This window comes from Brachyhypopomus gauderio, unplaced genomic scaffold (genome assembly GCF_052324685.1).
Source record: "Brachyhypopomus gauderio isolate BG-103 unplaced genomic scaffold, BGAUD_0.2 sc113, whole genome shotgun sequence".
NCBI classification, from domain to species: Eukaryota; Metazoa; Chordata; class Actinopteri; order Gymnotiformes; family Hypopomidae; genus Brachyhypopomus; species Brachyhypopomus gauderio.
Genome location: NW_027506934.1, coordinates 458,888 through 472,114, shown reverse-complemented (window position 1 = coordinate 472,114; position 13,227 = coordinate 458,888). Strand labels below are relative to the sequence as shown.

At 43.5% G+C, this 13,227-nt stretch overlaps 1 protein-coding gene across 1 annotated transcript; it reads right to left on the bottom strand.

Moving 5' to 3' along the window:
• Positions 1–6,860: 6,860 nt before the first annotated feature.
• Positions 6,861–12,953, bottom strand: LOC143497848 (NACHT, LRR and PYD domains-containing protein 6-like). Its single transcript, XM_076993451.1, has 6 exons — positions 12,887–12,953; positions 12,098–12,205; positions 11,807–11,992; positions 11,264–11,318; positions 10,265–10,469; positions 6,861–9,557 (listed from the first exon to the last, which is right to left on the bottom strand). The coding sequence occupies exons 2-6, from the start codon at positions 12,145–12,147 to the stop codon at positions 8,926–8,928; spliced, it is 1,128 nt and encodes a 375-aa protein (XP_076849566.1). The 5' UTR covers positions 12,148–12,205; positions 12,887–12,953; the 3' UTR covers positions 6,861–8,925.
• Positions 12,954–13,227: the final 274 nt, after the last annotated feature.

Here is a 13,227-nt window from a genome sequence, read left to right as displayed (position 1 = left end):
TGCGAAGGAAGCTTGGTATTTAAACAAGAGGTCTCTCAGCTGTCCTTTTTCTTCTGCAGTTTGCAAGGCCTCTGCTTCTGCTAGGATTTGTTCTATTTGGGCTGAGAACTCTGCATCTGGTTCTTGCTTCAGAGTAAGCGGATGTTCGAGAGACCCCCCTGCATCTCCTGCCGATGATGTCTCTGGTTCTGGTTTAGTGGCAGGATTGGCAGAGAGGGAATGGACGGTGTGCAGGGTGATTTGATTGTCTTTTTCCAGGTCCATTCGGCAGAGGGCTTCATTGCCGAGATTCAGGGCAGAGAACAAAGCGATGGCTTTTGAGGGTTTGGTGTAGATGACTTCCTCTCCTGGATACGTGGATAGTAGTGGTGGAGGAAGTGGGCCTATTACTGGAATTCTTAGTTCAAAGTCATGAAATTTTGTGCTGATTAGCCAACCTAGTGGGCTTGACCCTGGGATTGTGGGAATGTCCTGAGTGCCATTGTTTTGAATAAACAGGTAGGCCGTTCTAGCTCTCAGTTCTACCAATGGGGTAGCTTCAACCGTAAGGCCTAGTTCAAAGAACCGTGGAGAAGGTTGGAAGAGCGCATAGGTGTGGTCTAGGTGTTGGCCTGGCCTTATGACTAGTCCTAGGGGCACATTGGTTGTTAGGGCTGGTACGGTGACCGTGGTGTCGTTAGATACTTGGCATGCTTCTGGAATGGTTTGTCCTGATCTCAGGCGGTCGTCTTCTGGACAGCTCCAATCACTCTGAGCTTTAGTTAGAGACCAGAGGATATCATTGAGTGTGTCTACATGCACGTCTAGTCGAACCAGGATGTCGCCCCCAATGTAGACTGAGTGGGGCAAGTTGGGAATGACTAAGAAGAAGTGTGTTAGCTCTCTCTGGTTCCAACGCAATTTGAGAGCACAGATGCCCAGGGAGGCGATGGTCCCAGTGGGTGTGGGATCAAGGGGGAAGCGTCCCGATCTCTCGACCACTCGTAGGTTTGGATTGCCTTGTCTTAACTTGTCTAAAAGGTCTTGGCTAATGGCTGACTTGTCAGCCCATAGAGCTAGGACAGCATTGCTGACAGCGGACCCCTCTAATTCTACCCCATTGACAATCTGTGGGGAGTGTTCTTCCTTTCCTGTGGTCGGATTTATGGCGCACAGGAAGGTGTCTCGATCCTCGAGGCACTTGCTGGGGGGCCAGGCAGGTAGTGGCATGTCAGGACTCGGTATGGTAACTTCTATGTCTGTCAGACTTTGTGGCCTCCACATGTGATCAGGTAGGGTGGCTTGAATTTCAAACGTGTGGCACGTTGATGGGGGACCGGTTAAGGAGGCCGGTAATGGTTCCCGGACTTGTGCCCAGATCTTTAACTGTTTGAAGTCAATTAGTGGTTCGAATCGGTTAAGGAGATCTTTGCCGATGAGAAAGGGAATGGCCTCTAGGGGAGAAATGTGAACTGGGTGAACCAGGTTCATTGGGCCAATGGCCAGGTGGATTAAGGCCATTTTATCCAACGCTATGCTTGTGTGTGAGTAGGGTTGGACGTTTAAGGGGTATCTGTGAAGTTGTATTTCTTTGTTAGCCTTCCTGGCGATGGCTCTAATCTGATGGAACAGGGCGGTTGACATTAAGGTGATGTCAGACGCAGTGTCTAGGAGGGCTTCTTGAATCAATCTATTTTCCAGCCTAGTTGACAGGTAGAATTTGCGTGCGACTCCTTTCTCACTGAGGTGTCCTAGGAACTGTTGGAATGGAGGTTCACCTCGAATGATGGAGGGGTCCTCCTGGTTCAGTCTTTCTCTTGGGTCTACTTGCACTACTAATACTGCACTATGAGGGGTGCAGTTCAACTCTCCTTGGGGGCTTGTATCGGTGTCTTTCCCCCCACTATACGGAGTTGGTGGACGATAGGGCACGATCTCGGGTTCACTGAACGTTCTGGAGAGTTCCTGTTCTGTGCTCTGGTGTTGTTCGGGAGCTTGTAGTCGGGGATTTCCTTCATTCAGAGATGTGACTGAGAGGAGGTCAACTTTCGGGGCTTTAGTGGCTTGAAGGGTTCCCACTATTCGTTTGATGAACTCTAGATCTTCTTGGCTCATGTTTCCAAGGGGGTTGGCATTGTCAGTGGCCTTTTCTCTAGGCTGGGGTTCTCTTTTATAATACGACTTACGATGTCTTTCTTCGGATTCGTCTTGTTGACTATCGTATGGCGGCCTGTTGTAGGAGTACGACTTCATGTGTGGGAGTGTATTGTTCCCTCTGTAATTGCGGTGAGTCTGCTCTCCGTTCGGAGGGTCTGAGAACGTGACCTGACGCTCTCTGGAGGAACTTCGTCTGGTGGCTGAGTTGGACCGGTCTCTGTTTCGTTCCCTCCATCGGGATTGAGAGTGTCTGCGTCCTTCGTCGGGTGTTCGTGATCGAGGGCGTCCCCTAGCCTCAGGAGCAGGGGTCGAGCCTGAGAGTGCCCGTCCTGGGGCCCCTTCGAGCTCTACCGGTGGGGGCTGGGATTCCAGGCTCCAGACATTCGGAGGTTCGGACCGCCGATTGGACATTTGGGCGTGTTTGGCGAAACCCTTTACAGCTAGATCACGGAGCTGTCGGCTAGATAGCGTTTGAGGGCAGGCCGTTACTCCTAGCACGTGGCTAGTGTTGGGGTGGAGGTTTTGGACGAACAATGTTTTGAAGTTCATGTCTTCCTCCATTCCAGGTTCATTGCGAGACCCGAAATAGGCTTGACGGAGGCGGGAGTAATATTCTTGGGGTGACTCCTGCCTTTGCTGTTTCACTGCAATGGCGGCTGTTAGTCCCGTCTGATGTAGGTGGTTAGAGAATTCGTCTTCTAGTGCCCGCCAGAGCAGGTTGTAGTCGGCCCTTATCTGGAGGGGCTGGCGTTCAATGAAACTACTGACCTCCCTGCTGGATGTCACTTTTATGAGGTACACCTTGTCGTCTACAGTGGCGCGTGGAAATTTTCTCAGATAGTACTCAATGTCTTTTAAGTACATGCTGACATCATTAACACAGTTGGGCCTTGGTTCGAAACGTGTGATGTTACGTGCTATTTTGTCTAGATCCCTATCTGAGGGTCCTAGAGGTGGGTAGCCTCCCGGTGACTGTCCTTCTAAAGAAGACCTATGGCTCGCTAGGCCTGAGTGGGCGGATCTGCTTGGCGGAAGTGATGGGTGCCCTGGGATGAAAGTATGCATGGCTGGTAGGCCAGCGTGTCCTGTTGGGCTACCTTGGTGGCTGGACATAGGCCCCTGTCTTTCCGAGTAAGGATTCTCCCCCCCGGGCCTTCTGTTCTGTTCAGGGTTCAGGATATGATGCTTATCTTGTCTGTGAGCATTAGGATTCCTCTCTGGGGGTTCCCTTCGTGAGGATGGACTCCATGTTTCAGTTTTGGCTTCTGCGAACTCGACCTCTAACTTGCGCTGATTTTGTTGCGATACTACTAGGTCATACTTTGCCTTTGACAATTCAGACATGAGTTCTTGTCTTTCAAGATTAGTTTCTTCTCGAATCTGGTTTCTTAGTTCGGTGGCTTCAACAATCTCTCTCCTTAATTGGGTGTTTTCTTCTTCTATTTGGCGGCTTACTTGGATGGCATTACTGAACTTCTTCTGCCATTGGTCTCTTTCATCATAAGCGGCTTTCAACTGTGTGATGGTCAGGAGGGCTATCTTGCTTATGACCTCGGTGAGCTCTCGACCCTTGAGTTGTTTAGTTATGTGTGATGCTATGCAGTCAGTCATGAGGTCAGTTAGTCTAGTGGGTTCAGCTTGTTGAGCTTCCTCTAAGTAGCCAGGGACTATGTCTTTGGTTAGTTCCTGCAAGGTGACTTCTACATCTCTCATGGTGTCGTCTCTCTTTGGGGCGCTTGCCTGACCTGACTTACTCATGGTGTGTGAGTTAGGTTTTATCTGCTAGAGTTTTGACTTGGGTCAGCTAGATCTGATGGTGTTTGAAGGTAGTTATTACAAGATTTTCTAGCGTATGTGGGTAGTGGTCTGACCCGTATGTAAATAACAAAACAAACAAAAGAAAACAGATATGTGTATGTATTAATGGCAGTTTATGTGTTTGTATATTAAGTTCTTTCACTGTAGTGAGCGCTAGAGCGGTTGCTCCGAACACCGTCACGCCGCCGTGAACTTCAGTGAACGGTCTCCTGCTCGGCAAAACTCCAGCAATGAGTAACTCTAGGTTGGTGGAACCCCAGGCGGAGGACCCGTTACCACAGTTAAAGATCACGCTACTGCGTCAGAGCTGAATACCTGAAGGAGGGGTTACTTGTGCAAGTATACGCCTCACTCAGATCTGACTAGCAATGGGTGCGATAACACGGGTTTGGAGTAAATCCAGAGGTTCACTGTGGAACTTCAGGAGGAAATACTCACACCTCGATTAAAGACCCACGCTATAGTGTCAAACTGAGTTTCAGGGGGGTTCACTGCTCACAGTGATTGCCCTATTCAGTCGGGATTAGCGGCAGGTGCAATAACTCTGGCTGGATATCACTCCAGGGTGTTCACCCCCACAGTCAGAGGACTCACACTGGATTACCAAGGACCCACGTTTACTGTATCAACTACTGGGTGTCAGAGCCAGGCCGGCTGAACGTGATGTTCAGGGCTCTTGGGTCACACTCAGAATTGACAAGTTCCAGGTGCAGTGGCTCTCACAGGTGAGCTTCTCTACAGTGGGATCCCCTATAGTATCAGGACTGTTGTCTGCCAACCAAGGGCTACGATCACCCAAGAATCACACCTACGTGTGGGGCTCAGTGGCAACCACTGTGAACCTCCACAGTGAAAGATATGTGCTAGGCTGGTGGTTATTCCCTATTTGAATTATGTGATGGTATTTATTGTTTGGGTTACAGGTTTGTAGTGATGCGGCTAATGATCTAGTCGCTAATCTGTATTCTGCCTGTTTCCCTCAATCAACATATGTGGTATATACACCCTTTAAATCAACACGTATGACTAGAATAGGGAACGTTGAGTAAATAGAAGTAATAAGAATAAATTGATAGATTATATGTGTAGGTATATATGTATATAAGGCTAAATAGGGAATTATAAAGGTATGGTTAAATGCGATTTAAATGATTGTTTCAGTAATTACTTAGAAAAAGTAAAAGAATTAAAACAACAAATAAGACAAAATGTGTATACGAAAAGAAAATTATTTAAAAGACTAGATAAGTGGGAAGTATTTGGTTATATGGGATTTAATGTAAGTTCCAATTAAAATTAAAATTAAAATTTCACTTAATTAATACTATAAAACAAGAACTGTTGAGCTGTCTTTAGTCTAGGATTGTGGGGTTGATTAACTTTAGTCAATTTATTACTAATTGGTACAAGTGGATCTAAACAACAATAACATTAATAACTCAATATTAATCACTTCTATACAATGGCTTTATGGTACAGTATAATACACTATAATGCTTTAACTAGGTACATAAACAGCATGTGGCATTTAAATCTTTAAAGCAATTTCTGTTTCAACACTTCACTTGTATTGACATTCCATGTGCAGCCGCACGATGGAGACACAACGCTACGTTTCAAAAGGCAAGGACTAGCTTTCCAAAGCTAACCAGTTTAGCTATTGTTTCCTTCCTACTGGGGAGCGCTAAACAATTATACTTAGCAACAATGTGTGGCTTTCCACGCGAGGGAGACAAAGAGTTTACTTTCGCAACACAGTAGGCTAGCCTTAGCAGGCCAGCTAGCTAGTTCAGCTAACAAGTTCCCCTTTCCGCTAGGGAACAAGTTACGTCGGAGGTGACGTATTTTAGCACCGCCTACCCAAGCGGGTCTCGGCGCTGCTTCAGTTTGCGTTCAGTTTAACTTAACCTCAGAAGGATGTACACTGATCTCAGACGACCACGTCTAGAGATGCTATAGTTTAGTTCAATCTTTTCGTTAGTTCAGCACTTAGGAGAAAAACAGCAAGAGCACCGCTGCGTTTCCACAATTACAATCAATGTTAAAATTTTTATCACAATATCAACTACTTGTTCAAAGGTTAATTAAGACTCATAAATATTTAATTTGCCATGGGTTCATCGTTGAGCAACGACCGCGCTGTGGCATTCACAAATACACAATTTACCGTGCGCCTAAGCGCCACCTGAAAGGATTAAATTGCAATTTGTGGCTCTCGGGCTTTGGCTTAAGATGCTGGAACTCGCAGCTCTCTCAAGTTGTCCGACAAGACAAGATATTAACTTCGGATAAACGCGAAGAAGAATCTCTCGCCTTTAACTCGTATTTCCAGGGTTCGTCCGTTGTCAGGCTAGGGCCGAACCTTGTCCCCGAAATATCGAGCTTGGCCACTTCAGACAGAATTTACGGAACTCGCGTAAACTCAGCTTATGGCCGAGACAAGAATTTACAATCGGTAAATCGGCGACTGAAACTCCCTGCCTCGCGTACGTACAAAATTTGCACCAGGGCAAGTGCGCTGCAGCTAATTTACAGGAAGCTTCACTGACATAAACACGACGTGGAACATTTAACATAAAACACAAGTCATTTGCTCAAATTCAACCAGTAAAGACACGGGATTATGGCAATGATTAATAACGGTAGCAGTACATTTCTTGACCAATAGCTAGATATGACAACGAAAGCCTCACACGGGGCACCAATATATGTAGCGGATACATATGTTAGTTTATGGATTATGAACGGGGCACCATCCTGATTGCTCAGGAACCAGTATTGTGATAACGGAGATAGGTGGAATATGGTTTACTCAGTCTCATTAACAAAGGGTTAAGTTCTGATTCCGCGCAGTGACCTAATACCATCAATCAAAATATGTATTTACCACCATGACCAGATTAATGAACAAATATCAAAATTTATTAAATGGTTAATATGACAATTGAAATAAAGGATAACATGTGGGATGATGGCTCAAAGTGAAACTAAACCTATACGTGAATCTACTAATCAAACCAGATACATAATGGTAAACACCAAAGAATAGAAAGTAGGATAGTATGAAGAGAAGATCCGGGCATAGATTACTATAGTAACAACTATTGCTAAATCGGACTCTGGGAGGTAGAGATATAATTGTTCGCTAACAGACGAACTGGCAACCCCAAAACAGCACGTGAACTCTGGGTCTTACTGTGACGTAGCCCGGCACGTCCGTGCGTGTGTCCGGGGGAAGGAAGGCGTGTCGACCGACGCGCGTTCAATGTTCGTTCACTCCTGAAGTGGCTGGGTCAGCTGAGTCTGTCTTTCAAGACGGCTCGAATCGCTAAGACCTGGCGATGACGTCACGGTCGTGGCTGGAGGGTAGCAGTTCACTTGATGAGATGGACTTCGAAGTTGAACTAAAGTTAATTTCTATCGGCCAAATAGAAATAACTCGAATTTAACTAAGAAAGGAAGATGAGCTTGACTTTAAAACAATGAAAACAAAAGTAAGTTTGACGAAGACACAGACTAAATAAAACACTTTCTCGAGAAGTAATTTATAACGAAGATCTCCTAGAAGTTAGATAAAGTTCGAACTTAATTGCGGTCTCTTGGCATCACTCCAACTCTTCGTTTCACTTCTCGAGGAACATCTTTTAAGCAACATTTAGGGGCGTGACTGTAGTTCCCCATGAGTTGCTATTCTGGTGATCATTGGACTCTGATTCCTGAATATGCATAATCTCTACCCGGACAGGAGGTAATCCGAGAAAGGAGAGAAAGGGGAGAAGGGAGAGAAGGGGGGTTTGTGACCCTGCCCGTCTCTCAGAGATTTAGTTAATGGGAGATAAAAGCAGACTATTACAATTTCAAGACAATTGGAATTCTCTGATTCCCAAATAAATTGATTTGTATGCTCTGCCTAAATAAGTATTAATTTGACTCTACCAGCCTATACCTTGAGCCATTCTTAATTTCCACTTCTGGACACTGAATGACACATAATGCACAGACAGGTATAAATATGAGGTCACAAAAGCACATATGAACATGGTTACATTTGGTAAGTGACATAACTTAAAACATGTATATGTATATGCTTACTATAACACATTACATTTTGACACTCAGATAGATATATAAATCTCAATTAGACATTACACTGGACTACAAGTGTATTGAGAGATCTCAAACAATGTAGCACATGGATATGAGAATATGTAGGTCTCTATGACCTTAACACACAAAACTTAATGAGCATGCATATCTAAACAGCAGAACACACAAGAATATGTATATGCATACATGCTTTCACGATACAATTCAAAGCTACAAAGATAGGTGTATCTAACTACTGAAATTATAGTAATACATGGATATGCATCAATGTGGTGTGATTATATAACCACAGAGATTCTGATAACATTACGTAATGCTTAATACATGAAAGATCACGATTGGTTTCTTTATATCAACCACAGATCACATAATGTTCAATTCAGAGGTACTCTGTCCTGGTGCCTGAAGGCTGGGAAGCTGGATATTGGTTCCATGCATAATTGTCCTTCCCTTGGGTGAAAGATAGTCATGTTTGGTGTCTCTAGACTGCATCCGCCGAGCTGGTTCCTGTAAGCTGAATTCCAATTCCGTGTACAGTTCAGATTTGGAGTTACAAGGATTTCTAAAATATTGCACCTTTAGTTCTGGGTCTTAACACAAGAATTCAAGGTGTTATAAAATGGGGTCAAACCTTGGAGAATCAGATAGGCCTGTGATTTAAGTTTATGAGTGTAGACCTTTCCTGCTCTTTGTGCTCTGTGCTCTCCTGAGAAGGGTTGATCCTGGCCAGAGCATATTAAAGGTCTTTGTTTTACTCTCAGACGATCAGATAAGTTAAGTCTTCCTAAGCTTTTTGGAGAGGAGAGCCATTAGGAGTAGGGATTCCTTGGTGATTGTTACCGAGCGAAGGACCAGTGTTTATGTTTACATACACTTAAAGAGCTGTGGATGGGTTAGTCTCTTGCCTTCCAAGGTGAAAATAATCCACTTTGTGATTTTACAATGTCTTTGGCTGTCTCCGTTACACTCATCCAGACCATCAAAAATGAACAGAATTTTGTAGTATGTATAGTGAGTTGGTTTTAATTCACGTGTTTCTGGAAAAAAGCAATGAAGAAGCTGCACCAGACTGAGCTTTTTCTCCTTCATCAAATTCAGCTCCCTAAAAGGAAGTGGAAATATGAAGAGAACATCCTGATTTACATTTCCTTCAGACCAGTCCAGTATGAACTTCTGCACTGAGACTGTTTTACCAATTCCAGCCACTCCTTTAGTCAGCACAGTTCTGATGGATTTGTCGTGTCCTGGTAAGGGTCTAAAGATGTCACTGCATTTGATGGGTGTCTCCTGTGTTGCTGGTCTCCTGGATGCTGTCTCAATCTGTCTCACCTCATGTTCATTATTGACCTCTCCACTCCCTCCCTCTGTGATGTAGAGCTCTGTGAAGATCTCATTCAGAAGTGCTGTGGTTCCATGCTGTGAGATTCCTTCATTAATTTTCTGAAATTTTTCCCTCAGTTTGGATTTGAGTTTTCTGTAGCAAGCAGGGAGCAGTTCTGATAAAGAGGAAGACAACAGCACACATGTTAATGTCTTTAGGATCAATCGTAACAGACTTATCACAGGAAATCAAAGAAAAGACACCATTGATACAGTCCCCCAGGGGGCTGTGGATTCCTGTGGAGAGTACACTTCTCGCTGGTGTGTGATTGGTTGTGTAAGTGTTAAAATTGTAAAGCGACCTTGAGTATCTTGAAAGGCGCTATATAAATTGAACATTAATTCAACACTATGAATAGATATTTAGTCCCCATAGATTGGTCATGATACATTCAGGAAATTGAAGTACTGTAAGAGTTAAATTAGAGGATGGTTAGAGTGTCTGGGTATCAATAACACTGAATGATCAGCAGTTTAAAATGGAGAACACATGCGTTGATGGAGGAAGCCATTACACCAGCTGAAGTTCCACCACACACACTGGTAACTGTCACCTGACTGTGGTCAAATCTGATTGGTCAAATCTCAGTTCTAAAGAATATCAATGTATCCTCAAAACTCCAACATTCCACAGTCACATGACAACAGTGATAAATGTAGGAGAGTCTTGAGTCTGCACCTGAGCAGACTACACTGAAGGGAGGTCAACTGAGGACAGACCAACACTGATTTAAGATCCTCATTGTGAACTGAGATTCACCAACAGTGTCCTCCCTCTGAAGTAATAAAGTGATGTTATGATGTCATGACCCAGAGCTCTTACTGGTCTGTAGTGTGTTAGCAAGGTCTGTCTGGTTCATGTTCCTCAGGACGTGCAGTGTGATCTTCATCGCCCCCTCTCTGACACTGCTCTGATCCTCCTCATCCTCCACCTGTCTCTCAGTGCATGCTGGGTAATCTGGACTCAGTAGATTCTTGAATCTCTTCAGCTCATTTTTCACCAGAGAGATGATTTTGTGCTCCAGCTCCTGAATAAACAGTATCAGTAAAACTACAGTGTTACAGACAGATGATTATAACACAGGATAATCCATTAAACATAAGAGAGGACTGAACTGAGAGGGACTGGGTGGTCCTGTGGACATTATGTTTTATTACAAAAGTTTAAGTACAAAAGTCTAATATATATAATATATTATAATATAATAAATTTAAAGTTTCAATTGTAGGTAGTTTTATAAATGATCTGTGATGTAAACACTAATGATAAGACCCTTCTCCCACACACACAATAAACACAATCCACATACACAGAATACAACCACAGAGTTCAAGCAAGACAGAACATAATACAATATCTCCCAATACAAGAACCACCACAGAACAAGAGAATCAACAGAGATTAAATAGGACAGACTAACAAGAGAAGGGACAGAGATTAAATAGGACAGACTAACAAGAGAAGGGACAGAGATTAAATAGGACAGACTAACAAGAGAAGTCAACTGTGAAGAGGTGGGACCGATAATCTCAGGGTGGAGTTACTGAATGGAAGGAGGGACAGACAGACATGAAAAACACATGGGAAGTATAAACAGGGAAAGGCTGGGCGGGGCTAGAGGGACCAAACAGACAGATTGACAGGAGAGGGTGGAGCTCAGCATGACACCCTACACACACACACACACACACACACACACACACGAACACACACACACACACACACACACACACACACACACACACACACACACACACACACACACATACACATTCATACACACACACACACAAACGCACGAACACACACACACATACACACCTTGAATACTGACTCCAGTTTGTCTTTAGAAATCTTTACAGGTTTCTTTTGGGCACTGTGGACAAACAGAACAAACAACTTTAACAACTTTTACATTTTATAGACATGAATTCATATATGTGTTACATTCATGACTACATGTTACATTCATAAATACATGTTATATTCAGGTACATGATGATGATGATAATGATGATGATGATACATGTGCAATAACCCAACACATCTGAACATGTGACGGTTCACTGGGCTCCCAGACTGAGGGACACTGAACCCAAATGCTGTAGTGACAGTAGAACAAACACAGAGAACCTGCACCTGACTTTAACTCTGGTGATGTAGAATAATGTTTATGTGAATAGTGCCTTAAACACCTTGTACCGGTACACACTAGACACTTTATTAGAAAAAACTTGCAGTTCTGAATCAGTCTAGTTCTTGTATTTCTCATCGTGTTTACTCTCGTAATGGTGATTCAAACTGTAATCCTGTTCTCCACAAACTAAATACACAGCTAAAAACTGTCACTAGTGTATCACTCACTGTAGGTCAGAGGTCACAGGTCCACTGCTGAGATTAGGAGGATGACCCATGGACTGGTCACTCTTCATAGACACACAGCTGGGTACTGGAGATGATTCACTCTTCATAGACACACAGCTGGGTACTGGAGATGATTCACTCTTCATTAACACACAACTGGGTAGTGGAGATGCTGCTTTCTTCACACTGATGAAGATGAGGAAAGTGTTGAGTAATTATGTTCTTCACTACATCTCATTTATCCTGAATATTCCCTCTTCCTGTTTCCTCAGATTAAGTGCTGACCCTCACTTTGGGTCAGAGGTTCCTCCTCCACTGCTGGAGTTATGAGGCTCCATCATGGAGTTGTTCCTCTTCACACACACACAGCTGGACACTGGAGATGCTGCTCTCTGCTCCCTGTCAACAGTTCATCATAAAGAGGAGGAGCAGGACACTGAAACACTGATTATAATGAACCTGATGTCACTGCAGGATGAATCTGTCCCGTATAAACATATGCAACGTTGATGCAAGATTGATATAACGGTGTGTGACATTTGTTGCCATTACATTACAGTAAATCTTTTAAATGATCAGTAATGTCCAGCACTACACAGTTAAAACCAGTGCAAATGAAATCTGAAAATTTATATAGTCTAGTTCAGAATTAACCAAATACATTTGCGGATCTGTAATCAAAACAGAACGAAAGCATTTTAACAACGGTCCCTGAGCCGGGCATGCGCGTATGTGAAATGTAAGGTTGTCGAAACATTCAGGCTAAATGCAGCATATCGACGAGACGTTTTACTGACGATGTACTTATAAATGACCGTCCAGATTACCGTGAAAACAGAATAACGTTGTATTTCAGACCCAGACATTTATGTAGTTGGACCAGACACTTCCGTGATGAAACAGGGCGAACCGTAGTCCATCTACACCTGTACACTTTCGCTTTTATGTAACGAGAATAAAACTTTACACCAAACACGGTTTAAAAAGTACCATACTCGGTAAAAGTAGTTAAGCCCAAGGTTAAATGACTGTCCTTTAATCCGCACGCCAGTAAGTGATATTGAAGGATAATTAACTTACAACGAAACACTCCGTCTGCTCTTCTGTAGCGGCGGGGAGTGACGTACCCGCTTTGTGACGTACTCGCTTTGCTTTAGTTACTTTCGATATCGACTCATCACAGGAAGTGATGTCATTTAGGTGATGAACTTCTACAGACTCTTCGTGTGTTTATTACTCTGTAGTACCAAGATTTACAGTAATCCAAAGTGATATTGGATATAAAAAAAAACAAAAACAACTCATAAAATACCTATTGCTAAAACCAATTTCTCTTTTTGGGTGTCGATTCTCATTGATTGTGGGTCTTTCAACAAATAATACGATCTTATTTAGTTTTTTACGACTGCTAACATGCGTTT

What these genes read in the sequence shown, in the direction of transcription:
- LOC143497848 (XM_076993451.1), bottom strand. Translation starts at nt 12,147, where the DNA reads ATGATGGAGCCTCATAACTCCAGCAGTGGAGGAGGAACCTCTGACCCA. An exon ending in GGAGGAACCTCTGACCCAAA is followed by an intron (nt 11,993 to 12,097) that starts GTGAGGGTCAGC and finishes CATCTTCATCAG; the next exon opens with TGTGAAGAAAGCAGCATCTC. An exon ending in TGCTAACACACTACAGACCA is followed by an intron (nt 9,558 to 10,264) that starts GTAAGAGCTCTG and finishes CCTCTTTATCAG; the next exon opens with AACTGCTCCCTGCTTGCTAC.